The 27,228-nt window shown below is 38.5% G+C and overlaps 1 protein-coding gene and 1 pseudogene across 1 annotated transcript; both read left to right on the plus strand.

The window, feature by feature from the left end:
* The first annotated feature begins 5,590 nt into the window (after nucleotides 1-5,590).
* LOC139735673 (leukocyte elastase inhibitor pseudogene) lies at nucleotides 5,591-6,769 on the plus strand (annotated as a pseudogene).
* Nucleotides 6,770-16,716: 9,947 nt separating this feature from the next.
* Nucleotides 16,717-27,175, plus strand: LOC139735691 (thioredoxin-related transmembrane protein 1-like). The gene is made up of 6 exons (XM_071646438.1): nucleotides 16,717-16,905; nucleotides 20,337-20,498; nucleotides 21,685-21,813; nucleotides 22,518-22,563; nucleotides 23,661-23,762; nucleotides 25,019-27,175. The coding sequence occupies exons 1-6, from the start codon at nucleotides 16,766-16,768 to the stop codon at nucleotides 25,250-25,252; spliced, it is 813 nt and encodes a 270-aa protein (XP_071502539.1). The 5' UTR covers nucleotides 16,717-16,765; the 3' UTR covers nucleotides 25,253-27,175.
* Nucleotides 27,176-27,228: the final 53 nt, after the last annotated feature.

A 27,228-nucleotide genomic window follows, 5' to 3' on the forward strand; every position in this document is an offset into this window, starting at 1 on the left:
GCGAGTGATCGGGAGTCAGCTATCTTCGTCTCCGGCAGGGGTAAGCTATCTTCTTTGTCAAACTTAAACTGTGAAGTCTAGTTCGAGTCTAGTATGTTGTCCAGATAGTGTTAGGGTTATCTATGAGCTGCTACTTGCGCTGTAGATCAGTGATAACATTGTTGCTATTTCAAATTGAGTTGAAATAGGGATCCTCTGTTATGTTGGACAGAGTGATGCGAATGTGCATGGGCACATCATGAGATTTCATTGTCGTTCATATATATCTGACTTCTGAAATGTATGGCTCAAACCTGCCTCAGACTCAGATTGGTTGATATGACATTGTTTATCATTTATCGAGCTCCTACATTATGTGAGTGGACGTTAAGTTGAGTTGAGTTGACAAATAGGAAGAACTTGTTGGAAAGCTGGTTAAAAGGTATAGACTTGACAATCTGAAGATGTATGTTCATTGCTGCTTTCACAACGTCTTGATCGATGCCATTGTGTATGTGCGTGATTAGATTGTGGAGTAAACACTCGTGAATGTACTATTCTAGTTATGTTGGTGTATGCACTAGGAGACCCCCCCCCTCTCTCTCTCTCTCTCTCTCTTCTTCTTCTTCTTCTTCTTCTTCTCCATTCTTCTTCTTCACTCTTCTTCACTCTTTTATTTCCATATCTTGCCCTATTGAAGATGATATGAGAGTTTGGCAGTATAAGCCTATACAGAGAGCTTATATGTCCAGTATTGAATGCATATACTACTGTTGGTTCTTTGAGCAAATTGAATCTTGCTTTATTATGTCGAGTTGTATAGAAGATATTATTGGGATATCAATCTCTCCTTTGCTGGATTGAGTTGCAATCATGCTAACTCCTTTATTTTGTGGTATCTGCTAATTGCATGTGCTAATATAATTAGTTTGCTTAGATGCATTATTGTGATATGATTACTTGCTCAAGTTAGTTAGCGAGACATTTATGAACTTCAAGAGTATTGTAGAACAATCCATTCGAGCAAGAAACACATTGACGTCAAGATTCTAGAAAACAGAGCAAATTCACTTTAACCTAGTGAGCGGACTTTGGACCTAAGGTCATTCAGTCCTCTCTGGTCAGTGAGAGAGCATTCTTGACACATTTACGACCTAGGAGCTTTCACATGGAACACCTGTTGCAGGATGCTAGAGCTATAGTGAAGCCAATGCAAACGCTTTCACATCGGAGTCTGTGCCAGTACTTCTGACATAAACTTAACTTTAGAGAGAAACCTAATGCGAATTAGATATTTGCTACTGTAAATATGTATCTGTAATGGAATAGCTATAATCATGTAATTGAAACGAGACTCAATGAGCATAGCATGAAGTATCAGAAGTAACTATTCATTGTTGAAATGTCAATTATCAACGACTATGTGCCAGTTACAAGTTGCAGTAATTATACTAATAAATGTCGATATACCTGTAAATGCACCATTTGGAGAAGTACGGTATAAGGATTAAGAGCGAACACAAACGAATTAAGACTGTGTAATGCTATATTAATGTCAAATGCAAATGTATTCATTGATTATACAATGTACTCATTATATCCCTTGTACATAATGTTTATACATTTCAGGGCTTGTTATGAGCAGAACCTGCGATTAATAAAGAACACCAGTAACCAACATAGCGAGTCCCGGCTCCATTTGTTGTCGTTACATATATATATATTAATATATATTATCAGAAAACACTAACAATGATATGAGAAATAACTTAATAGCGTACAATTTTGTTGGAGGAATTCAACAATGAAAGCATAAATCATATTCATTAAATTAAAGATCAAGTTTTAAGATAGGGTACAGATTTTGTTTATTTTATTTTCAACCCGACAAAATTGTAACTTTGCGAAAGTGTCAGTTGATGTGTATTGGAGTGTGTAGTTAACACCCAGAAAATGGCCAGGGTTTCAATGCTTCATCATTTATTCATGAGTAATTCCACTATCACACCTAGTCTTTGTTCATCTCAAAATGTAATGTATGCAAGCACATGGAAACATGTGCTAATGTGCTCACTTTTTTCTGTGCATGCATTTTACCCTGTACCATGAATTCAGACTACCAGTGCCCAGTGAATCCGTCACGACCTATTAATAAACATTCATGTGCCTTGGAGCAAGACCAGAAGCCTAGTCAGCAGAGCTCTGAAAAGGTGGCACGTGTATTCATGTCCATTGTTCAGGGTCATTGTAAGCACACACTCACATGCACACAATAAATTCATTGGTTCCTATGTAAAGTTGAAGTTTTATACAGAGAATTAAAATTTGACCAAAATCTGGAACAAAACTTCGAAATTAATCATGGATTTAATGAAACTGATTTAGGCTTTCATATTTAAATCACTTCAAATTAAACTGTACACTACTCAGCATTGTTCATATCAAAGACAGTATTATGTGATATATAGTTTTCGAACTATTAAGGATAACAAGTGGGAAATGTTTTTTGTAACACCTATACACACTACATGTATATCCATCTGAGCTATACGTTTTCAATTGGTTGTTCTTCATTGTTACCATGGATAAAATCTCTGGAAGCGACCCTGATCCTGGAGCATCCATTCCCATACCTTGCAGGAGTTTAAGCTGAAGAACAAAGCTTCCTCTTTCTTTCTTAACACTTGAAGATTTTTTTAAACACTTATGAGATCTAATAAAAAGTTCATGAGTTTAAACTGAAATAATGTTACAATCTAAGATTCAAGTTATGAAAATGCTGCGTTTTCACCATGTTCCCGGCGGCCACATTTTGCCAGAAACGCAGTGCGCCGTGGGTAGATGATACATTTTCCTACCTCCTCCCCCCCCCCCTCCCCCCACATTCTCGTCTTGTTTGTTCCAGTCCTTGCCCCGGTGAACATAGCTATCATCCAGACGCTGTTCCTACGGCGTCTGGTCAGGCTAGACTATCAATAGTTTCCGTCGCGTCCCGCTACGGACCGCCTCCAAATTTTGTTACGGCCCATTACGTGCCTTCGTGCTTCATTGCGTTTTATCCGTTTTATCAAAGTATACAGGATTCTTCAGCAGCACCGTGACTGCCGTGGCAATTTTTTTTTTGACAGTTTAAAATCTGACACGGGATCAACGGCAATCACGGCCTGTCACGTTTACCTATCCCGTCTCATCGTTTTACGTCAATCCCGTTTTGTCCAAGTTGACCTGAAACGACGTTGTCGTGCACGATGGTTGCCAAGAACATGGTGTATTTAATTAATGCGGCATCAATTGAGAATGTTAGTTTGCTGAAGGAACTGGCAAATATCCTTATACACATGCAGTCATGAATCGTCCACAAGATGGTTTTCTTCTAAACCAATAATCAGTTTTCCTCTAAACAAACGAAATACCATTAACCTAGGCGGAAGTGTAAGCTACTGAAATCTGAAAAGCGATAAACATCCATGTGATTATTGATTGCGTTTACTTCCACTTGCTGCACGAGCACATCTCATGCCATGTCTTTTTTAAAGGAAGAGTATAATTTACACAATATATTCATGAATATAACAAATTGGGTGATCTTTTCAATTAGTGATCGAGGGCGATTGGCCATGCAATGAATCTCAGTGATGTTCATCATAGAACACATATTCGAACTTGACATCTTGTGGCCGATATTATACATATCCTGCTCACAAACGATGATTATTACACAAAACCCCATTAGGTTGAAGCAAAAATGTATATACATAACCCACACATGTCGTCGACAAACGAAAGGCATATTATGCATTTTACAAAGGATTAAAGTGTAAAGGATAAGTTAGCTACTGCTGAGTGGATAACGTCATGTCAGTTGGCACTTAGAAAAAAAGGGGTCATCCCACTAGACCGACACCCATGAGTCATACACCCCACGACTTCGACATTGAAAACACATCCATGAGTCATACAGCCCATGAGTTCGACACTAGCGGCAAATAAAGCCCATGGGTTCGACCCTATATAGGTAAAAACAGCCCACGAGTTCGGCAGATGCAACACGGGGCTTATATATAGTGTGTCGGTCTCATGGGCCTTGTTAGCTGAGTGTCGAACTAATGGGCTGTATGACTCGTGAGCTGTATAACTCATGGGCTGTATGACTTGTGAGCTGTACGACTCGTGGACTGTATGACTCGTGGGTGTCGGTCTCGTGATGTGCATCCGAAAAAACTGACCGTCATGGAAATAGAACGTAAAATGGTCAAATGTTATAAGCTAACTTCAATCGATTTTCTGCAGTGATGACGTCATCGAATTGATGAAAAAAAAAACTATAGGCCTACATCTAACTTTAATACCAAATGAATAAGCTACCACATGCTGAAATCTAGCTAATAGTCTGGAATGTATGAGATATACTAAAAAAAGGTTAACTTTTGATGATGTCAGCAAGTAAAATGATCGTATTCATATAATAGTCATAAGACTACTAACGAATGCTTTAATAACCTCATCACATAACTGCTGATTTAATGAGGTATCCATACATCAACAGAAAAAGTACAGCGTCATGTGCATAATAATATTTGAATCCATGCTCAAAGTGACATCGACCTGAAATGATAAGGGTTTTGAACGATGCATTCATTTTTTTTTTCAGTTTATATACTTTACATATGATTTTTGTATTTGTGTTTTGAAACAGCCAAACACCATAATATATAGTTAGTTAACTATCAGGTCAGTCAATGTCAGCCATGTCGTGCGATCGATCCGATGGGGCAAGATCGCACGATGTGGATGACGCTTGACGTGTCTATACCCTAACCTGATAGTTGACTAACGCAAGTAGCATTTATCAGACCGTAATCAGATATACTGCGGTGGTTGGGTGAAAGAAAAAACAAAGGAATTAAAAAACAAAGCTAAAACAAAACGATTCTTCTATACGACGAGCGACCGAAGAGAGAAAAAAAAAGTCTGTGGAATGGGGTATAACTCAATGATTTTTTAAGTGCGACGAAATGAACATTCCTTTGTACGTACCCTGTATATTCTATTCCACTGTCATAGGTTTAGTATATACATTGTGTATGTATTCTTCTTTCCTTTTTGTCTTTTGTAAAGAATTATTTTAGCTACTTTGCTCAAAGACATCTTCCAACATAAATAAAGTAAGTTCGTTGACATAAATCACTACACGGTATATATGCAATACACTGATTATTCGTGTCCATGTATCAGAACAAACGAAAGATACTACACGGGGCGCGACGACTATATATACAGCACCTATATATTGTACACTTGTATATCGTTACTGCAAGTTTTCAATGATTATTTTCTCTGTACAATTTAAAATGCATTATTTCTGTCACTGAAGAAAGTAGGCTTTACGTTAATAAAGTATTTATCATGGAAAAGCGACATAACTTTGAAATTGAACTTGCACTTGAACTGTAACATAAGATCTACTCATTTCATTTTTCATTCATTCATTAATAATTACTCATCCAATCGTCCTTATGCAAATTTGCCAAATTCATATCTCTGTGACTAAATTCTCTAACATATTATCTGCCCTTATTCTACCTACAGGATTTTACCTCTTCTGTACGCCATGGCATCATCGACCCACCCGACGATACCTATATCCCAGCTTGCCGAAGCCAACAATACATTCGCGCTAGACATGTACCAAAAGATAGCAGGTACACGGAGGGGACAAAACATCTTCTTTTCCCCCTTGAGCATCTCAACTGCCTTGGCTATGACCTACGCTGGAGCCAGCGGTAAAACAGCGACACAAATGTCAAACGTGTTGCGATTTAGGGTTGTGAACGGTGACCAACTTCACGAGGCATTCAAACAACTCCATTCCTACATGCACGATCCAATCGCGCGTTGTGAGCTCAAATCTGCAAACAAATTGTACGGAAAGGCTGGATATCCGTTCTCTAAAGAGTTCATAGACACCGCTGCAGCATTTTATAATTCCACCGTAGAAGCGGTTGCCGACTTCACGTTACCTGAAGTAGCCCATACCATCAACTACTGGGTCTCTGAACAGACAGAAGGGAAGATGAAGAACTTGATCTCACCCTCAGCTCTGAATTGTCTTACACGCATGGTGCTGGTGAATGCAATATACTTCAAAGGACCATGGGCATCGCCATTCAAATCTTACCAAACTAAGCAGTCCGTCTTCAGGGTCCTGGATGAAAGGAAAACAGTACCAGTGCAACTCATGCACCAGTCCGATGATTTTAAACTAGCAGAGGACAACGCCCTGGACTGCCTAGTGTTGGAGTTGCCTTACGAAGGCAATCATTTCAGCATGTTGATTGCTCTGCCGAACAAGGATGATGGTCTCGCACACCTTGATGCCAACCTGTCCGTTGACTCGCTCAAACGATGGAATGATAATCTCAAGAGGAGACGGGTCAATATCTGGCTGCCAAAAGTCCGAGTGGAAGATGAATTCCATCTCAGCAGGGTCCTGAGTGACATGGGAATGACAGATGCGTTTGACCAAAACAAGGCCAACTTTGAGGGCATCACGGGTAATCGTGATCTGTATATCTCTGATGTGGTCCACAAGGCCTTCGTTGAGATCAATGAAGAGGGCAGTGAGGCTGCCGCTGCAACTGCTAGTATGGTGGCAGTTAACAGCTGCTATTCCGACGACCGGAAGCCAATTAACTTCAGAGCTGATCATCCTTTCCTTTTCATGATTTGGCACCGCCCTACACAGAGCACTTTGTTCGTTGGTAGGGTCATGGACACTTCGGGAAAATGAATATCTCGCAATTTCGTTGACGCTCTCCGTCTGTGATAGTGTCATCAAAATAAAGTAAAATGATATTAAGTTGCATCAAACATTTTATGCTTAGGCCTATCAGAGATGACACTTTTCGACTGCAAGAAAGACCCAGTGCTCAAGACAATGTAAATAAAGGCACATTATATTTTGTATTTTCTCCATAATCAAGTAGCATACGTATTATACAATGCATCGTATACATGCACCTACCTTCTGACGTTTTAACGGGATTTATTCTCTTATAGATTTGTGTGTGTGTTTGTTTTTTTTAACGGAATACAAAGACTAGATCAAGAGCAAGAGAAAAATCAGCAATAAAGAGATAAATACGATTGTTCATATTGTATTTCTTACTTTGTTTGTAGGATTTATTTCCTTCAACTTTTTCATGTTATATGAATCAAAATTATTTTCAGCGAAATATATGAATAAATATCATATAACAATGTACATGATTTAAAGGAGAAACAAATGAATGTGTACATTAGTCTATTTCCAAAACATTATGCATTATAATTAGAAATTATGGATTTTTTTATACCTCCTTCATTATATAGAACCACAAATAATAGAGCTATAGGCAATGATATGAAGACACAAAGTTGAAAGTTTCACGTTAGATTATGGCGGTATTCAGGCGTGTCCTGGTATATATAGGTGGAGGCAGAATTTTCACATTTTCAGCATCTTCTTGACTCTATGACAATAACATGTCCATTTCCACCAAATGTGTAGCATCCCTTGGGTAATGGAATCCCACTTTGTTTGAAGGGGCACCAAGTCCAAAGGCCTCAAAATAAGGGACTGTTTGAACAAAATACATGCAAATCTTCTTCAGAAGCATTAGTAACAGAGTTGATGCAATGCGATAGTTTTAAACCTAGAAAGTGAATATATGAATGTATTTTTTTATTTGATATGGTGGGTGAGGGGATGCCGAAGGAGGGGGGGGGGGAGGATGGGGTGAGAGGAGGAGGCGTAATGTTCATATTTTGTAACATCTTGTTGAAAAATCTTTAAAATTTTTACTTTACAAGGCAGGTAGCATCCCCACAGTAATTCAGCATCTAACATATTATTACATAAACACTGTAACGGTTTTGCTGGTGTGTATGTAATTAATAACTCCCTTATGGGCTTTAATTTTTACAATTTTTGCCTATAACACCATCCTGGTTGTTTCACATCTCAAGATGAGAAAGGTCCTTTATGGTTTTCACTTTGAAATCCTACATGGTGGCCATTGATGCAACGTAGGAAAGTGATTTCATGATTTTTATTTTATCATTTTTTTCCCCTGATCGATGAGGTTTCAACTGCTTGTATGATGAACTTCACAATTTTATCAGGAAATGCAAACTTCATTCCTCTTGCTTACACTTTTCCATTTATTTATCTCTGCTTTCTTTCATGATGATTTCCTTATCTTTTATGTGCAAAGTTAGCCATAATTATGATATAATACTGATGAATCAATAAGTACGTTTCCGAAAGTGATTTGATTAATTGTCTAATACAGAAGCAGCAATAAATGAAATGAATTGCTCATATAGGACCCTTAAAGCATCTGCAGCTTCGCGTTCGTGACGTGCATAATTATTGAAGGTGATAGGTATTATGTCTACTCCATGTAACGTGTGGTTTATTGTGCATGATTGTTCTCGAAAACATGCACCCCATAAAATATCTTGCATGCAGAAATGATCATGCCTATTGTGACTATTAAAAGTAGAAACATTTTACAACTCACTGCAAGAAGGAAAATTTGGTGTATCAAAAACTATTGTAGAAGTTTGTACAAGTACTAGTATCATATTGCTGCTTAAAGTCATATACAAGACACTCGCACATCACGCATCATCAATACATTAACACTCACATACATCAAGGTATCATATAATTAGTTACAAAACCAAATTATGAAAAGATGACAATTTTAACTTCTTAAATGAAGGTTTCCAGTATGATGGAGTTGTGATGTTTTAAACATATACCTGTCATTCCATCCCCATTTCAGTGCCATTTACTCCCTCATCTCCCCATCTGTCATTCACCTCTTCCTATACTATAATACTCGAAGTTGTTGTTGTTGTCGCGGCCTTATGTATTTCCTGTTTTATTTCGGCGTTGCTGGTTTCTCTATCTCCTCCCGAGCCGTCGGCTCCGGGCAGTTGCGACCGGTGCCGTCGGCCGCAGGAGAGTATCCTACATCGAATGGCGTGGGTTTCGTCCCCTCTCCGCCTCCGTGTCGACGTCGAGGACGAAAAAGAAAAATTAATTAGCTACATGCATAATGCATTTTTGTGCGTGACGAAAGAGCCGAGCGTTTCAATATTCACGGTACCTGCGCTGGCCTCCTGCTTTCTCGATCTTCCATCTTTTAGCTTGCAGAGACACTGGGGGATACTAAAGATGATGGTGCAGCGAAATCTCTGACATCTTCCGGCGGAGTACGCGCACGCACACACACAATGTACCTCGCAGAACTCTATACACACTCTACACTGTGTGTATATAGTTCTGTGATGTACCTTTGCCTCCGCCTGTTACGTGTACTGAATGTATTGACGATGGTTTCACGAATCTGTGTGTGCGTGACATGGACTACAAGGGCATTTACGTACAGTTCGCCATTATTGGCGTCCCCAAATGAAAACAACGAACGTTGGTTATGTAATTGTATTTTGCACAACTGCAGAATACTATATGCAGCTCAGGTACGTCATTTAGTTTGCTCGCCGTTTGCTCTCAAGTCCGGTGTCATTGTACGCAGACTGTTTAGGACGCGGCTAAATATACTTGCCGATCGTACCCTTACATATCAGATTACACGCGCAGCTGTGTCCATTCGTTTACTGCAGAGCTGCTGTAATCATACATATTCATAAGATGAGCGGACGTAGAGGAAAACCTCGCTTTGCCGACCGCCTATTTTTAAAATTGCAAGTGGAAATAGAATGTGTGGTTCTATGGTCTATCAAACCAAGTTTTGGTGACAAAAAAAGAGGGAGCAAATGAAGACGAATGCAGTGATGTATATATTCTTCTTTCTTCCATAACATGGGAAAAATATTAAAGAAAAAAAATACGAGGTCGTGAGAACCTACTCCCACGGGTGCCTATTAAACCTGATGACTATGATCTCCCCCTCCCCAAATAATAACAATGATGATGATAATAATAATAATGATAATAATAATAATAATAAGGATAAGGATAATGATAATAATGATATAATAATAACAATAATAGGAGCAATAATTGTAGGCCTAATATTAATTATGATAATGTACAATCTGAAGCAGATGTAGTTCTATATTGATATGATATATCAAGCCAAGTTTTGGTGATTAAAAACAACAAGGAGGGAGCAAAATTATGAAGACGAAAATATCTTATTTTTCTCTCATAACGTGGGGAAAAGAAACATGAAAAAAAAAAACACAAAACAAACCGAGGCCTTGAGACCAGCCGTGGATTCCCGCGGGTGCCCGCGTGGATGCAAGAGCAGGGGGTAATCAAAGTCATAGAGTTAATATCTTCCCGTTTCAACGGGAACAACCTGTGGGCAGAACTTTCGGGGAATCTCATTTGCGTTTTTGGTAATTTTTCCCTGAATGTTTTTGTTTTTTGCCCTGCGGAGGTGGAAATGTGTGTGTGTGTGAGGGGGGGGGGAGGGGTGAGGGGCAACAAGACAACTGTTGGACTTCAACGGGTGCAAATAACCCCTCGAAACTCAAGTTCTATAATAAAAGCAAGTAGTGGCGGGAATGATCCCTACCAATGGACCGGATCGCCTGGCATATACTACAAAAATGTATTATAAAATTTCTGGGAAGGGTGGTCATTTAGAAGACAGCACAATTAACGAAAGAATGAGAAGACTTTTCTTTTTATTTCTTCAATAAAAATGTGCAAAATCGTATTATGAGAAAAAAAAAAAACCCTCAGACCCGTGGATTTCCACGGGTGCTACTAGTTTTTTATAATGACTCTTAAAAATAAGCACACTTCATACATAATGACAAGAGTTTAGGGAAGAAAATAATGATATTCATTCGTGACAAGTTGAAATATAAGCATGCAGAATGAATGTTACTCGTTCTATTTTAAAACCAAGGCAAATATAAAAGTGAGTGGTGAGTGAGCAGACGACTGAAAGAACTGGCCCGTAAACGTATCCAAAACCACAGGTGAGGTTCTATACGCGAGACATATTTTTAGAAGCCTAGGCATGGAGTTACACTTTAAGACCGAGTTACACTTTAAGACCGTAACACGCGTGCCCCCCTCCCCCTATTTTTTTTTTTTTTTGTTAAAGCAAAAGAAATATAAAGAAAAAATGAAAGGGGGCGCGGGCGCCCCCCCCCCCCCTCTTTAATTTTTTGAAGATACCATCTTAGTGGGAGCAGAAAATTGCGCTGAAGTACTTTTTTTTTCCTTTTGTTGCTTAAGGTCAGCCGATGAAACCAGGAACTCATAGTGGCACGAGAAATGGAAAAATTTCGCGCTGAAGCGTCAGCAGATGAAACCCGGAAGTGTCACCAGAAATATTTTGGCGCCCCCCCCCCTTTTCGGACCCGCCCCTGTAGTGATCTCAAATAGTCCCGCAAAAGTAAACCAATAAGATAGCAATACATGACAAACAAGACGTATATCTATCTATCTATCTATCTATCTATCTATCTATCTATCTGTAAAGACGTATAATCATATACATATAATGTATATATATATATATATATATATATATATGTATATATATATATATATATATATATATATATATACATATATATATCAGGGCTCGACACTAACGGTGGCCCGGGGCCACCAAAAACGCGCGTCGGGCCACCAAAATTTCAGAAATGAAGATTTTGGTGGCCCGATTGGGCCACCAAAAAGTCGGATGTGTAGGTGGACAGCGGTAACAATCGGCTCCGTAAGATGCTAAAATGAATGTCAGATGTTTGCTTTTTATTTTGGAAATGAATAACGGTAATATTCGACTCCGTATATGACACTAAAATAAGTGTCGGATGTTTGATTTTGCGTTCGGAAATGAATAAGGATAACATTCGGCTCCAGAAGATGATGAAATAAGTGTGGAATGTTAGCTTTGACGTTCGGAAATGAATACTAATAACATTCAACTCCGTACGATGAGAAAATAGATGCCGGATGTTTGCTTTTTATTTTGGAAATGAATAACGGTAATATTCGGCTCCGTATGATACTAAAAGAAGTGTCGGATGTTTGGTTTTGCGTTCGGAAATGAATAAGGATAACATTCGGCTCCAGAAGATGCTGAAATGAATGTGGAATGTTAGCTTTAACGTTCGGAAATGAATACTAATAATATTCAACTCCGTACGATAAGAAAAATATGCCGGATGTTTGCTTTTACGTTGGAAAGTAAATAACAACAACATTCAGCTCCAGAAGATGCTAAAGTAAGTGTCGAATGATCCCTTTGATGTTCGGAAATGAATAAACATGATATTCAACTCCATATAGATAGTAAAATAAATGCCGGATGTTCACGGTCAGGTGAATGATAAGAATAATGTCTCATGTTTGCTTTTATGTTCGAATGTATATAGCAACAACATTCAGCTCCGGAAGATGCTAAAATAGATGTCGGATATTAATTTTGCTCTGACGTTCGGAAATGAACAACAATAATATTCAACTCCATATAGATTGTAAAATAAATACCGGATGTTCACGTTCAGTTTGAAGTAAATAGCAATAACAGATCAGGTGCGGAAGATGCTAAAATAAATGTCGAATGATCCCTTGCCCTTTGACGTTCGGAAATGAATAACAATGATATTCAACCCCGAATGATGATTAAATAAATGTCGGATGTTTGCTTTTACTTTCGAAAGTAAATAGCAATAACATTCGGCTAAGGAAGATGCTAAAATAAATGTCAGATGATTGCTTTTACGTTCGGAAGTGAATAGCAGTAATATTCTGCTCCATACGATGCTAAAATGAATGTCGGACAGTCTTGATGTCGGATATTTGCTATTACATTTCGAAATGAATAACAGTAACTTTCAGCTGCGTTTGATGGTAAAATATTCAATGTCTGATGTCTGCCTTGACGTTCAAAAATGAAAAACAGTAAAATTCGGCTCCTTACAATGCTAAATTGTCAGATAATTCATTTCACTTTCGGAAGTGGACAGCAGTAACATTCGGCTCCGTACGATATTATAAAACAAATGTTGGATGTTTGCTTTTTAAATTTTTAAATGAACAACGGTAATATTCTGCTCCGTACGATGCTAAAATGAATAACAGATTATTGCTTTTACATTTGGAAATGACTAACGGTATCAATCGGCTCAGTTAGATACTAAAATAAATTGGGGATGTTTGCTTTCACGTTCAGAAATGAATAAGGATAACATTCAGCTCCGTAAGATGCTAAAATGAATGTCAGTTCTTTGCTTTTACATTTGAAAAAAAAAAATTAATAGTAACATTCGGCTCCGTACGGTGTTAAAATACTAGTAAATGTTGGATATTTGCTTTTACAATCAGAAATGAATAACGGTAACTTCCAGCTCTTTATAATGCCAAAACAGATGTCGGATGTTCACAAAATAATGTCTGCAAATGCTCCCACTCTATCGTTTCAAACGTAAGTTTTGACCACCTAAATAGGCATCAACTTTATAATCTATAAGCCTATTTGCATAAATCTTAGAACTCAGAATAACGGTAAGATGATTGAATTTTCTCTTCATTTGTTTTAGACATGGGTACATGTATCACTTCAGTAATACTTAATATTTCATTTTCTGGGTTCATATAGGACCGATTTAGTATTTCTTATGTTTTTCTTGATTTTTTTTCGGGCCACCAGATTTTACTTTCGGGCCACCAAAAAATAAAAATTAATGATTTTGGTGGCCCGATCGGGCCACCAAAAATAAAAGTTAGTGTCGAGCCCTGTATATATATATATATATATATATATATATATATATGTAAGATATGAGAAAGGAAGGAGAAATCGGTGCGTAGCTTTGACATCATTATTCCTCTTACTGTTCCTCCTTTTTGGAAAAGCGCAAGATGTATGTATATATGTATGTATGTATATATATATATATATATATATATATATACATATATAGTGTGATGATGCTGATATTCCTACCGCACGCCTCTGTCATCTTAAGTGAAATTATAGTTGAGACAATGTAGATAACAGAAGATGTCGCATGAAACCGGCAGAGTTGTGAAGCTTTCGACCGTGGTCTTTCTCAGCTTTAATGTCTGTTTGTGAAACGAAATATATATTTTTGAGCATAACAAATCTGAAGTCATTAACACAATATTGTTGTGTTGTGTTGTGTTGTTTAATGTTGTATTGGTTAACTGATATTTATTGTTATATATTCAGTTATTATATAATGTGGAGAGAAGGAATTATATAATTATATATGTATGTATGTGTGTATATGATATTTATGTGTATGTATGCATGCATATGTATATGGATATATATGTGTGTATATATATATGTATATATATGATCTTAATATGAATATATATAAATAAATATGAATTATGAATAGATTAATAGATAGATTGATAGAGGTGTACACAGAAAAATTATACTGTGCGACACAATTTTGTTATATTATGTGGCAAGAGTATGATGATTGTTTTAGCGATAATTTTGGTTCATAAAATAATGTGTATATTGTATATTTCGATGTTATGTACCTAGGGACAAGTATCAACACACTATCCACTCTCTATCCACACTCTATCTGTACCCGGGTTCCATGCCTGCTATTTTGATTGTTGGTAAATCAGCTTTAGGGGCTAATGACCACGAGAATGTTCATTGTATCGTAATTGTTAACAATTCTTTATCTGCACTGACACGACTGACACACTTGTAACACTGAACCTAATTCTTTATACTACCCCACTCCTGCCTGACATGCACCACCGCACACAAACCTTCCCCCAATATCACATGATCACTCACATCCCGCCACAAGACAGCCACAAGACATCCAGGCAACGCAAACGTCTGCTTAGCAGGTAATTACATTATTTAGTTTATTTATGATATATGTTTGATAATTTTTATTGTATGATATGTTTGTATGCTATATCTACTCACTATACACTCATTTACAGTTATACATTGTTGAATGTGTTGCAAAGTGCCAAAAAATATTGCCAAGTATGTCATGTAACTATTAACCCATGCTCAATTTATATTTAATATATTGTGTTAATGACTTCAGATTTGTTATGCTCAAAAATATATATTTCGTTTCACAAACAGACATTAAAGCTGAGGAAGACCACGGTCGAAAGCTTCACAACTCTGCCGGTTTCATGCGACATCTTCTGTTATCTACATTGTCTCAACTATATATATATATATATATATATATATATATATATATATATATATATATATATATATATTTATATATATATACATACATACACACACACACACACACACACACACATATATATATACATATATATATATATATATATATATATAGAGAGAGAGAGAGAGAGAGAGATACAATGTTTATATTTTCTGCTTCAATGTAGTCGAAATTGTTTTTCTCGAAGGTGTCAATCAACCTTTCCTTAGTGCTCGTTTGTACACGGGTGGCTAATGTGCCTGTGTATGTCTGCCATTTTTCCTTCAGTGCTCCTAATGAATTCAAATATGAAGTACCGTAAGATAAACAGGTGGACCTATCATACGGCAAAATAAAATCTTCATCATAAAGGCGAAAGCCCAATCTATAAAGCTAAGTGAAAAAGACACACACACACGGCTACAAGCTAACTAAATTCAAGACTTCTTTCACTAAAATTAACGCACTTATTTGGAACATGGTTGCCTTTTCACGAATATGAGTGACCTAACCGACGAGATTCCGTCTCCCAAGCTTGAAATGAATTTGAATGTTCATTGCTGAAATGCGCGTGCTCCTATCTAAACATTGAGTGCTCCGATAGTGAATATGAAAGACCGTATTTTGAATCTGATTACTGATTCGGTGCTGTGATTACCCAGAGGAAAGCTTGAAATTGAATGCCGGAATAAGAACTTGAAGGAAAAAAAATACCGGGGGGGGGGGGGGGGGTGTTTCATAAAGCTGTTCGTAAAGTTACGAACAACTTACAAGCGACTGGTGATCAGTTCTTGTGCTGAATTATGGAAATTCTGATTAAGTATAGCAACATCAGAACTGATCACCAGTCGCTCGTAAGTTGTTCGTAACTTTACGAACAGCTTTATGAAACAGGGCCCGGGTATGATATTAACCGGGAAACCTATACAGGGCCTCACCATTATCATTATCATTGTTACATGACTGGTCGGAACTCGAGGGCCTTCCGGCGAGAGCTTAATGTTTCGACAAAATAAGTGTTATCTACGATGTTACCCGAATGAAACGACAAAGCCTACTCGCGTAATAATAAGAGACTGAAGAAAAAATTTGAACTAAATATCAAAGCAATTAAACAGAAGAGAGTAAAAGAACAAACTAGTGAATCGCGTTCGGGTATTTTCGAAAGAGTGCATGTGAAATGGGGGGGGGGGGCTGAGTGAGATGGCAAAAGTCTTAACAGACAATCAGAATGTGCATGCTACTCAGTAGGCCTACATCTTGTACTAGTAAAAGGTAATGTTCAACGGATGTTTCAATTTCCTACACCGAACTCTGATCATGTTTGACCAAGATTAAACATGTACACGTGTTGTTACTTGCGGAAGTAAACCCCAAACCTGCGTGTTAGACGTGTGCTCAATTCGTTTTGAATAAATCGTAGAAGCCCTCGGCTCTCCAAGCGCCAAGGACCCTACCAGTGACTTGCAACGAATTGAATTCACAGCCATAGCACAAGACTAATGTTCTGTGCTAATTCTGTTGTAGAACTCGAACTAGGCGGTGAATTATGGAGCTGAAAACTGTAGTTCTGGGCCTATTGCTGTTTTTCAGTATTTGCTGTCGTGGAGAAACGGGAAAAGCAGATGTTGTGAAGATTACAGACGGCAACTGGAGGCAGACTCTGGATGGAGAATGGCTCATAAAATTGTACGTATGGTTCGTACTCGTAGGGAAGAGTCATCAGTCCCACATATTGAAGAATGAGGCAGGGCGGAGGCCGTGCAAATGAATCGTGTGATTAGCCGTGCAAGCAATAATGGCAATGTGATCTTGATCTTGATCTTGATGGTGTACGTTGATCAGCCCTGGTAGAGCAACACTCAACTTTGGTTCGTAGGTCATGGTAGGAGGGACATTACTCAAAATGTTTGGATAATGTATCTTTAAATGAACGTGGATCACATTGCTTGTGGTAAGGAATTCCAGTACCGGTATCTGGTGGTTCTTGGGAAGAATGAGTGTAGGCCCTAGATGGAGATCAGTTCTGGAAGTAGGGAGCTTGATTTGAAGAGGCTTCCAACTCCTGGTCCTTCTAAGTGGTTCAGGGTTGAATTCACCATGTCTTTCGAAGGGCAAATCAACCAGGCCATAGATTATTTTATGCATGGATTAGCCCCGGAGACCGCGCCGCCAGGCGCGGTCCTGGCGGCTTCCCCGCAGTTTCGCTTATGTTATAGTTCAAGTATTCTGTGCGCTTGTGCAAGTGATTGTGAATTCTGTGAACATCGGTGAGCTGCTTATAAGACATCATTTTGTGCATCACAAGCAATGAAATGCATCAAACAGTCGCCGATGATAGTCATTTAGGTTTCATCGACCCATGTAAGTATTCCTAGTAGTTTCTGTTGAAAAATTAAGGAAATATAGCGCCGCAAAGGCACCCGTTTGTTCAACATGAAGATCTTTTATGGGAGCACGGCGCAGCCGCCACACTGCGTGTGGCGGCTGTCGCAGTTATGCATGGATATGATATTGTTCATGTGACGCCTATGTTCCAGGGTGGGTAGTTTGATATTCTGGAGCATGGTTGTTACAGAGCTTCCATAATTGTAATCGTTGGTTATGAAACGGGCAGCTTTCCTTTGTATAGCCTCTACTTTTTGGATAAGCCTCAAAGTGTGCGGGTCCCAAACAGGGCTACAGTACTCCAGGTGAGGGCGGACTAAACTCTTATATGCCTGCACTTTGACATTAAGAGGGGCTCTATGGAGGTTACGCCGTAGAAATCCGAGCATACTGCTTGCTTTGTTGGTGATGTTGTCAATATGTGTATTCCATTTTAAATCCGATGACAGGGTTATTCCCAAATACTTGTGTTGTGACACCTCTGCAAGGCGATAACCGTAGAGTGTATATGAAGTTGGAATAATGGTACGCCTTTTTGTGAAGTGGATCATCTGGCATTTTGGCAATTTGAATGACATTAGCCCCGTTTTAGCCCACTTTTCTAGGCACTGTGTTTTAACAGGAAGTAATGTAGGCTATGAAGCTAAATGTAAGCTACTTCAGTAAACTATGTGGTTTACTACAAAGGTAAAGTCAGATAGTGAAGCCAAGAAGGAGGCGACTACACAGAGATGTAGAACTAGAGAGGCTATCCGCATGCCGTAAAATTTACCTGTCTTCATCTTGTGATGTGATGATGTGATGGCAGATTGATTACATTGTCATTGACATTGACATTGCATTGCTCTACATGTAACAAGTGTTAAAGGCACCTAGCTAACCCCAGGCCAGGGCACTGTGGTGACCAGTGCGAGCAACACAAACGTGTTGGGGTCGTCGGTGCGGTTTTACTTTTACTAGGTACCGTACCTAACTTACAAACTACATGTACCTACAATCCTACAGTACATTTTAATTTTAATAATAAAATTACACAAATCACTGACTGTCATGCACTGGCCATAGTCCGTAGTCTAATTTGTACATGAAATGTTCCTGACTATGAATAGCGTTTATCATATGAAAATCAGATGTACAGCAAGCCATGAAATGAGATCAATTATCCGTAGATTGATACGTAATATAGACATGAACTGTGTTTAAATCAATAGATTTTTTCGTTTTCTTGAAAAAAATCTTGCATTTTAATAACTTTTCGCATTCACGATTTTCCCATTGTAGTGGCGGCTTCGATTCGCCCATTATCATAAGTAGAGAGCTCGCTAGCGCTGAGCCAGCGTGCGGTGTCCGCGGGCAGTCGTAAATCACACAACACTCATAGCGACTCCTGCGGCAGCAACTACGAAGTTCTTCTGGCTCCGATCGGGCAGCCAATTTCACTGAAACAGGCATGTAAGGTCCATTTCGTGTACTGTTCTTACCATGTGCGCTTTAATACGTGCGGTCGATAAATCTTCCTTTCAAAAAATCAGAAAACATTTCAATTCGATACTGCCATATTTTGCGCAATGTGGATTAAGTACAAAATACACCAAAGGTCACGACAAATAAGTGTGAAATTTTGACTTAGCGTGTTGAACAGATCGTCCTCCTTGGGCTACTAGCGGTAGCTAGCAGATGCAAACCCATGTACAGGAAGGCAAAAGTAGTTCAGGTGTGTGATTTAACATGTTGTTTGCCATATGGCCATATTACTTTTGAAAAGAATGATATCAGTGCACCCCTGTCATAACTGCTACAGCTAGCGATCGTCGCGAATGGGCTCAGAAGTTGAACACTGCGTGTGTAGAAAACGATGTATGTACATGCGCGAGAGCGCCATCTAACGCTGAATGATGAACGTTACTATGAATAATCTAGATGAGTTCTAGATAGAAGCCCCTAGTCATAAGTTATCATGTAGAACGTGCTATATTTATGATATACATGTAGGTAAATTTTAAATGAATTGACAGCGCACCAATGGGTATTTTGATATCGACGCTGGCACCTTGGTCCAAGGTTCGACCATGCGCAAAAGCATTATGGGTTTCTATAGGCAGCTGAATTTTGGATGGCATTGTGGTCAGATTATAGGCAGCATGCATGTTTCTGTGAATTTCTGTAATGGTGATGTGGTCAAATTATAGACTGCGTGTGTGTTACTATTGAGTTTACAAATTGCGCACTTCCATGCTTCTCCAACTCTGGAAGCTCTCAGTGCTCTAGAGGCTCTAGTAGAGCCTCTTCATTTTAATGACAACAGACTGGTATTCCCATGGTAAAGTGTAATTTCACTCTTGTACAGGCAGCCTTACTGTGTACCTCTCAAGCACTGCCAAGTGACTGTGACCGAATTTGATCTGAATCTTTGATTGTGCAGATTGTCAGATACACTACAATGGTCTTGGTGACCAGCTGAGATATGATATAGTATATTTCTGTCATTCACAAGCAAATTGACAATAAACAGTATAGATTTCCACTATACAATATGTATATTTCAGTGTGGACTGTGTTACTGTAGGCCAGTAACGCTTCACAAACAATAATCTAAACCCGAGCGTAACTTCTCTGATATGACCACCATTATATTGATGCCGGGTAAAATGAAATGCTGAATGGTTGAATTTAAATGCACACTGATGTTTACAGCTTATAGTTTTGTGTGTCTCACCATCAAACCATCGCAGCTATGCACCATGGTGCCCTGCGTGCAAGGCCATTGCTCCAACGTGGATAGAGCTTTCAGAATGGAGCCAAGAACTGGACACCAAAATCGCTGAAGTTGATGTCACCGAGGAGCCAGGACTCAGTGGTCGCTTTGCTGTAACAAGTTTACCAACCATCTATCAGTAAGATATTTTGAGAATTTTTAGCTGCTCGAGTGAAACTACAGTGTATACCCTGGTAGGTGTTTTCACATCAGCCCGATAAAAATCAAAGCTTGAGATATTTTTCACAATTGCGAATTAGCGCGCTATTTTATTTTTTATTCACATCAGCCCGAAGAGAATTAGCCCGAATTTTTCCCGAATTTTTTTCGAGCTAATTCGACAGCTGAGTATGTGCAAACAGCATCAGTAATGTGTGTGCCCTCTCAAAAATTCCTCATGATTTGTGTGCAGTTTGCCTCGATCAATCGAGTCAAACACGCTAGGCATGATGGGATGCATTGCGCTAATTTCTCGAGTCTTTTTCACATTATCAAATAGAGCGCTACTATCCCGCTATTTCAGTAATTTCCCGAGTTGGACTCGAGATATTTTCTCGATCAGAGCGATACAATTAGTACGCTAATTTGTGTTCACATTGTCAAATAGCGCGCTATTTCGCTATCGGAATAATTTCTCAAGTCAGAAAATAGCGCGCTATTTCGAAACATCGGGCTGATGTAAAAACGCCTACTGTGAAATAAATGCTTCCCACATTCTGCCAGTTACACCTGTGGCAATGAGAGATTCTTGTCCAAAATTAAAGGCAAGCTGCTTCAAAGCAAACTATCCCATAATGTCAATGGTATATAGACGAATGAGTGAATTTTTGTGGAATTGTTACGAGTACATCTTTATCATAGTTTGCATCAGGAAATATGCCTTTTTCTTCAATCGATTTGACCTTTGTACTTTTAATTCACTGATATGAATTATATTTAAGCTCCTTTGATATTCTCACAGGTAAAGTGGCTGTTTTCACCTGTTTGTTTGTTTTTTTTTCTTAATTACTCTGTATTTGTTTAGAAAAACTAAGTTGAATATTAAAAAAACAAAGACATGTTAGGAAGATGATGCATATATTTGTGGCTCATACATTTATCACATAGCTTCTCTACTGCTTGTGTAAAAGTATATCTTGCATCAAAACTTGCAGTTGTTGGCTGTTAATCTGGAGCTGCAATCATGAAGTTAGATGGGGTTTTTTTCTCTCTCTCTATCTATTTAGCTGCTCACTTATCTTTCAGCGGTTCATGATTTACTTTCCTCATTGATATGTATACTTTTTGTTTTTGTTAATATTTTTACCCTGTCTCCTTCTGTGCAGTGCTAAGGATGGTGTCTTCAGAAGGTACCTAGGACCGAGAACCAAGGATGAGCTCATCACTCTGGTAGAAGACAAGAAGTATGCTGAGATTGAGCCAGTAGCAGGCTGGCAATCGCCTAACTCAATATCGTAAGTTTTCATACTTCAGGCAATTCTTTTGGTATAACAAACTTTGCAGCCCCTTGATGGCTCTTTTTTTTTTCTTTCTTTTTTTATTATCTTCTTCTTTCACGCCATGCTTTCAATGCAGCACATAGTGTGCTGTATTTGAAGCATTTGACTTTACTGTATAGCTGCTACCTGGGATGAACCATGAGCGGTTGGTATCTTCTTCCCATTGCTGTATGAGCAGTCTGTTTACCTTTTCATGGGGTTGTCTTCCTGTTATGTGCAAGAAGTGAGATGTAGACTTTGACATGTCATAACATTTACCCCATCTAGGTACTTGTCCTTCAACTGACTCTGACTGATGATTGCAGAATCATGTATTTCAGTGTTCAAGCCTATCACATTTGTTCATGTATGTTATGTGAGATTATGCTACCGGTCTTGAATGACTGCGGCTTTGATTTCGGGAATATGTGTACTTGTTGTTGTTTAGCAACAGTGGAGCTTTGTTTGTCAGTGTTTGCTGACATTATGTTGCATTATCACCACAGTTTTTGGATCTTGCACATGTACATCAGGGTCTACTCTTTTTTTCTTATTCTGCATGACAACATATAGGTCATGTGTCATCATACATGCAGCTGAGCAAAAATGCCTGTATTATTGCACTTTATTTCATCTGTTTTCACTCTCTTCCTGCAATTTATCTTTCTCATCTTATGCAGAATGACCATCCTGTCTTGGGTTTTTAAGATGTCAATGCTTGTCAGAGTGAGTTTACAAATTAAGCAGAAAATGTTGTCTTCCTGCATTTACAGCGCACTCCCGTTGTAGCAAACACGGTTACAACAAAATGTTGGTTAAAGTACAATTCAGGGCCAAACATTATCAGTTACTGTAGTTTATCTTTATGCACTTTTTTGGTTCAGACATAACGAAATTTCGATATAATGAAAAAAACAAACAAACAACCAATGGCAGCAACAGTTGTGCCTGTAAATGAGGCATTCTATCCTCATCGTTTAAACCTTTGGAGGGGACCTTTAAAGCAGTCCCACTGTAGCTTGCTCATGAGAATTTAAGTGCTTTCTTAGCGAACACATAGAAAGCAAACTCAAATCGGTAATGTCAATATTCCTGTCTTACACGTAGTGGAAATAACAATGTGCCCGTTAATTGGATTATGTTAGATTTGATTATGGAGCTGTATTAATGCATGGTTGTTCCATAATCTCCTGAAATTGAAAGAACAGTTTTTGCTTATTAAATGACGTAGCAGCAAATTCATGGTGGATACGTGTACAATTTTGTTTACATGCCTACTGGGTTGCATCTCACATGCTTCATTTATTTCATCTGATATTTCTGATAGCCTGTGTGGTTTTATTGCTTTTAATCCAGCACTTCGCTTGTCCCCTTTGCCAGGTTGGAATGAAGTTGCGATAATGCCTGTTTTACTGTGATTAGTGACACATTGTGTTGCAAATACTTAGATAGTGATGCATGCTAGATGCCATTGAAGCAGGCACTAAAGTTGTACTGGAGTAGTCTACCAGGTAGGGGGGTGTTTCACAAAGCTGTTCTTAAAGTTAAGAAGGACTTAAGTGCGACTGGTGATCAATTCTTGTGCTGAGTGAATTATCAAAATTCTGATAAGTATAGCACACAAGAATTGATCACCAGTTGCACTTAAGTCCTTCTTAACTTTAAGAACAGCGTTGTGAAACACCCCCCAGATACAGTTGCCTGTAATGTGCCTCTCAAATAGGAATGCACAAGCAGGTGCTGTGATTATGTTGCTTTGTACATGAACTACATTGTTTCATTTGTCATGTTTATAGTGACTATTGTATTTGGTAAAATCCTAGGTTACTCACTCAATTCTAACGGAAGACTATGGGTTCCCAGCCTGGAGTTCGTATGGATTCTTTGCTGTTGTCACCATCATGTTGGGACTTTTTCTAGGCATGGTAAGTAAACTACTGGATGCTCAGTATGAATTTTGCTGTGGATGTTTCAAATGTATTTGTAAGCATGATATACGTTGTGAATTCATTTATAGGTGCTCTATTTGTTTATGTATTTATTTAAAAGAAAAATGGAAATTGTATTTTGTAGATTATAGAAGGTTGAAATTTATCAATGAGAAGGAGGAAATAACCAGCAAAGAATGAAAGCAGGCACTTGCCATAGAACCACCTGTTCTCTCTCCTTGCACTTTTCTGTTTCCATACATGTGTCTGTGATGCTCAGACAATTAATTTATGTACATTGTATTGTACACAAAAGGGGTTGTAATCGCATACCATTGTGCCTATGATATAACCCTTCAAATCCTTCACACGAGGCAACTCTGTGGACAGAATTGTAGTCTGTATCCTGTTGCTTGAGGGAATATGTATATGAGAAAATACAACCAAACTTTCAAGGAATGAGAATCCACAATTTATCAAGAATCCTTACTTTTGACTTTGGCATACCTTGTAATTGTCGCATTTACACTATATGGTACTGTATAAGCTGCTATTTTTGTGAATTTCAGGAATCACAGTTGGATCACAAAATTTATCCACATGCAAAAATGTCTCAATGCACTTAGATGATAGTGCATTGATGTTAGTGTTGGCGTCAATTCGCAAAAATAACACCACACGAAAATTTCAATGATCTTGTCATTTGCAAAAATATCTGTACGTGAAAATAACCGCATATACATGTACAGTAACCATATCTGTTTTGTGCAGCAGGATTTAGAAAATAAGCAAAGGCTTGTTTAGATGAGACACTAACAGATGCAGAGACTCCAACCCCAAGCACCTTCTGATCTGGAGATTCTCCCGCCCGAAACCCCTAGCAAACGGGAGACTCCAAGTTGATGTGTGCGAAGCGCGAAGTTCCTAGGATTCCAGATGTTCTCTGGTGCTATCTAAGGCTTAGTTTTTCAACATACGATAGAAATAAGTAAGAAATCCTTTCCACCGGGAGACACAGAGCCAGGGTGGGAGAAATCAAATCTCAAACGGGAGAACGGGAGATTGTGCAAAAATGGGCTTTCGGCGGGAGATCTCCCATCGAAAACGGGAGAGTTGGAGTCTCTGCAGATGTCAAATGATACTTGACTAAAAAAAGGGGGTAGATGATTAAGAGTTCCTTTGTCTGTCATAGTAACAGTAATTAGCATAATTATCAATGTCAATATCGCTGCTATTGCTCATTTTTCACGCAGATCCTGGTTTTCATCGCTGATTGTTTCTGGCCCGTCAAGCCCAGAGAGAAGTACCAAAGGCCACCACCTGTCCCAGTTGATGGAGGGAAGAAAGATGAGGAAGAGGAGGCAGAGGAGGAGATTGCAGGGGAGAACGATGAGATAGATGCAGGACAAGCTGAAGGGAGGGGAGATGGGACTGTCAGGAAACGGAAGATAGAATCGGAGCCAACTTCGTCAGAAAAAGCATCCTAGGTCTCAATTCTTGTCTTGTTGTTGGTATGTTTGTTTTTGGTGACTGTAGGTGTGCACCCTGAATTTTTAAAACTCCTTTTTTTAACACTTATTGTTTCAGTGTTACACAGAGTATCCATGTGGCTAGGATTTTTCACAGGAAAGGAAACATAATGAAAACTGATTATGCTCATCTGTGCCTGTAATCAGTTTTGTAGATTGTTGCAATTCCTTACACTTGTTACCATTCTTTTGATTTGTGTGTGTGAATGTGTGTGTGTGTGTGTGTGGGTGTGTGGGTTTGTGTCTGCCCACTTCTCAATAAGGGTGTTTGACACAGTATTTCATTGAGAAGTACCAGTGTCTGGAGTATACAGAAAGGTTTGTGAATTTTTTGAATCATGTCATTTCACAATTTCAATATTCCACAGGCGGACTTCTGTATGCAATCATGTCTGCAAGGAGTTGCAAGTTATCATTTTATTTTTTTCATGGTCTATAGAACTACATTGCAACCACATCTTCATATTTTCAGTAAATTGGAGTACACCAACCACTAGGTGTGACACAGTTGCGTGGGATTGATGAAACCGCCTTGAAGCGCAACTCATTATAATTGCCTTGACCAGAAAATATGTGAACTTGCCCATGTTTATTTGTAGTGCATAGAATTAATATTCTAGCAGCAAAAAAGATTACAGATGTTTAGTTTAGAAGGGACCGCCTAGCAATATGGATGGTCTTGTTAGTAAATTTTGTGCTGTCCCAGAACTGTAAAAGAAAAACTCATGTTCTTGTTACAGCTGCCCCTTCCTCCATTATAGCAGATAAATTTTGGCTCTTTCTTTGTTCAGCCACATATTTGTGGCTTCTGTAAGACCAGAGGAGTCCAACATGGCTTTTGGTCATCCTTAGGTGAAGAGCAGGCAGATCCAAGTAGCATGAAATCACTTGTTTGATTTTTTTTTTTTTAACTTTTGCCATTCTCTTTTCTGTCCACCTTGTTAAGTTCCATCTGCTGGTAAAAAAAAAAGAACAAAGAAAGAAAAAAGATTGAAGAAAAAGACATTACTTTTTTTTGAATGGTGGGAGGGGGGCGGTCTTAGTGACTGCATTTACTCGGTGTGTGTTGTTGTATATGTTGCATGTTTGGAAAAATTTACACAGATTTATTTGTGAAACCTTTTTGGTTATTGCCACAGTTCAGTTTGCTCTGCATTGTAACTTTTCATTTTGCAGTTCAGCCAGCTACTGGAAAATTGTATAATTATTGTTATGTTCTCATTAACATTTGTTGTTACTTGCTATACCAGGTTTGTCCAAAATCATTTCTGCTTAGTCAAGAGATCTGTGTGTGAGTCACATCAGAGGGACTAGAAGGGCAAATTTGCGTACGCATCAGCTGATTATTTTCAGTCGAGTACCATATGGGGCTGACTTTAGCATTGACTGTAAAGGTCTTGGCAGTATATTCTGGTTTGCTTTTTTGTTGTCGTTTTTGTTCAAGTGCCTTTAACATTTTGCTACTTTTTGGTTTTTATCAATGTTGTCTCTTCAGCTTTAGTATCATGTCGTGACATTTGTTGCAATGAGCTCCAAAAAAAAAAGTCTAAATTGTATCTCAAAACAGAAATGATCAGGTTGTAAATACAATTGTGTTCTGCCAACTCAAAGACTGGAAATGATGCATCTTTGTTAATAACATGTCATTTGATGCTTATTAACAAGGGTTGCAGCCACTTAAGAGAGGAACAAAATGATCATGATAGACCAGTCCATTTTGCATTCATTTTCTATCAGAAGACTCTCTCCAATCACTGTAGTCAGTCATGGAAGTAAGATCTCCTGACAATAACAACATATAAACATGACCAAATAAAACAACAACAACAACAACAAAAATACAACTGAAGAATTAAATTATAAGTGGCAGTTGATATGAATATTGTGTCCCTCCCTAAAAGCAGATGGAAAACACTCATAACTTTGAGTTTGCT

The sequence above is a fragment of the Diadema antillarum genome, unplaced genomic scaffold, assembly GCF_040938485.1.
Source record: "Diadema antillarum isolate AM-2024a unplaced genomic scaffold, OU_Dant_1.0 seq00000590_RagTag, whole genome shotgun sequence".
Taxonomy (NCBI): domain Eukaryota; kingdom Metazoa; phylum Echinodermata; class Echinoidea; order Diadematoida; family Diadematidae; genus Diadema; species Diadema antillarum.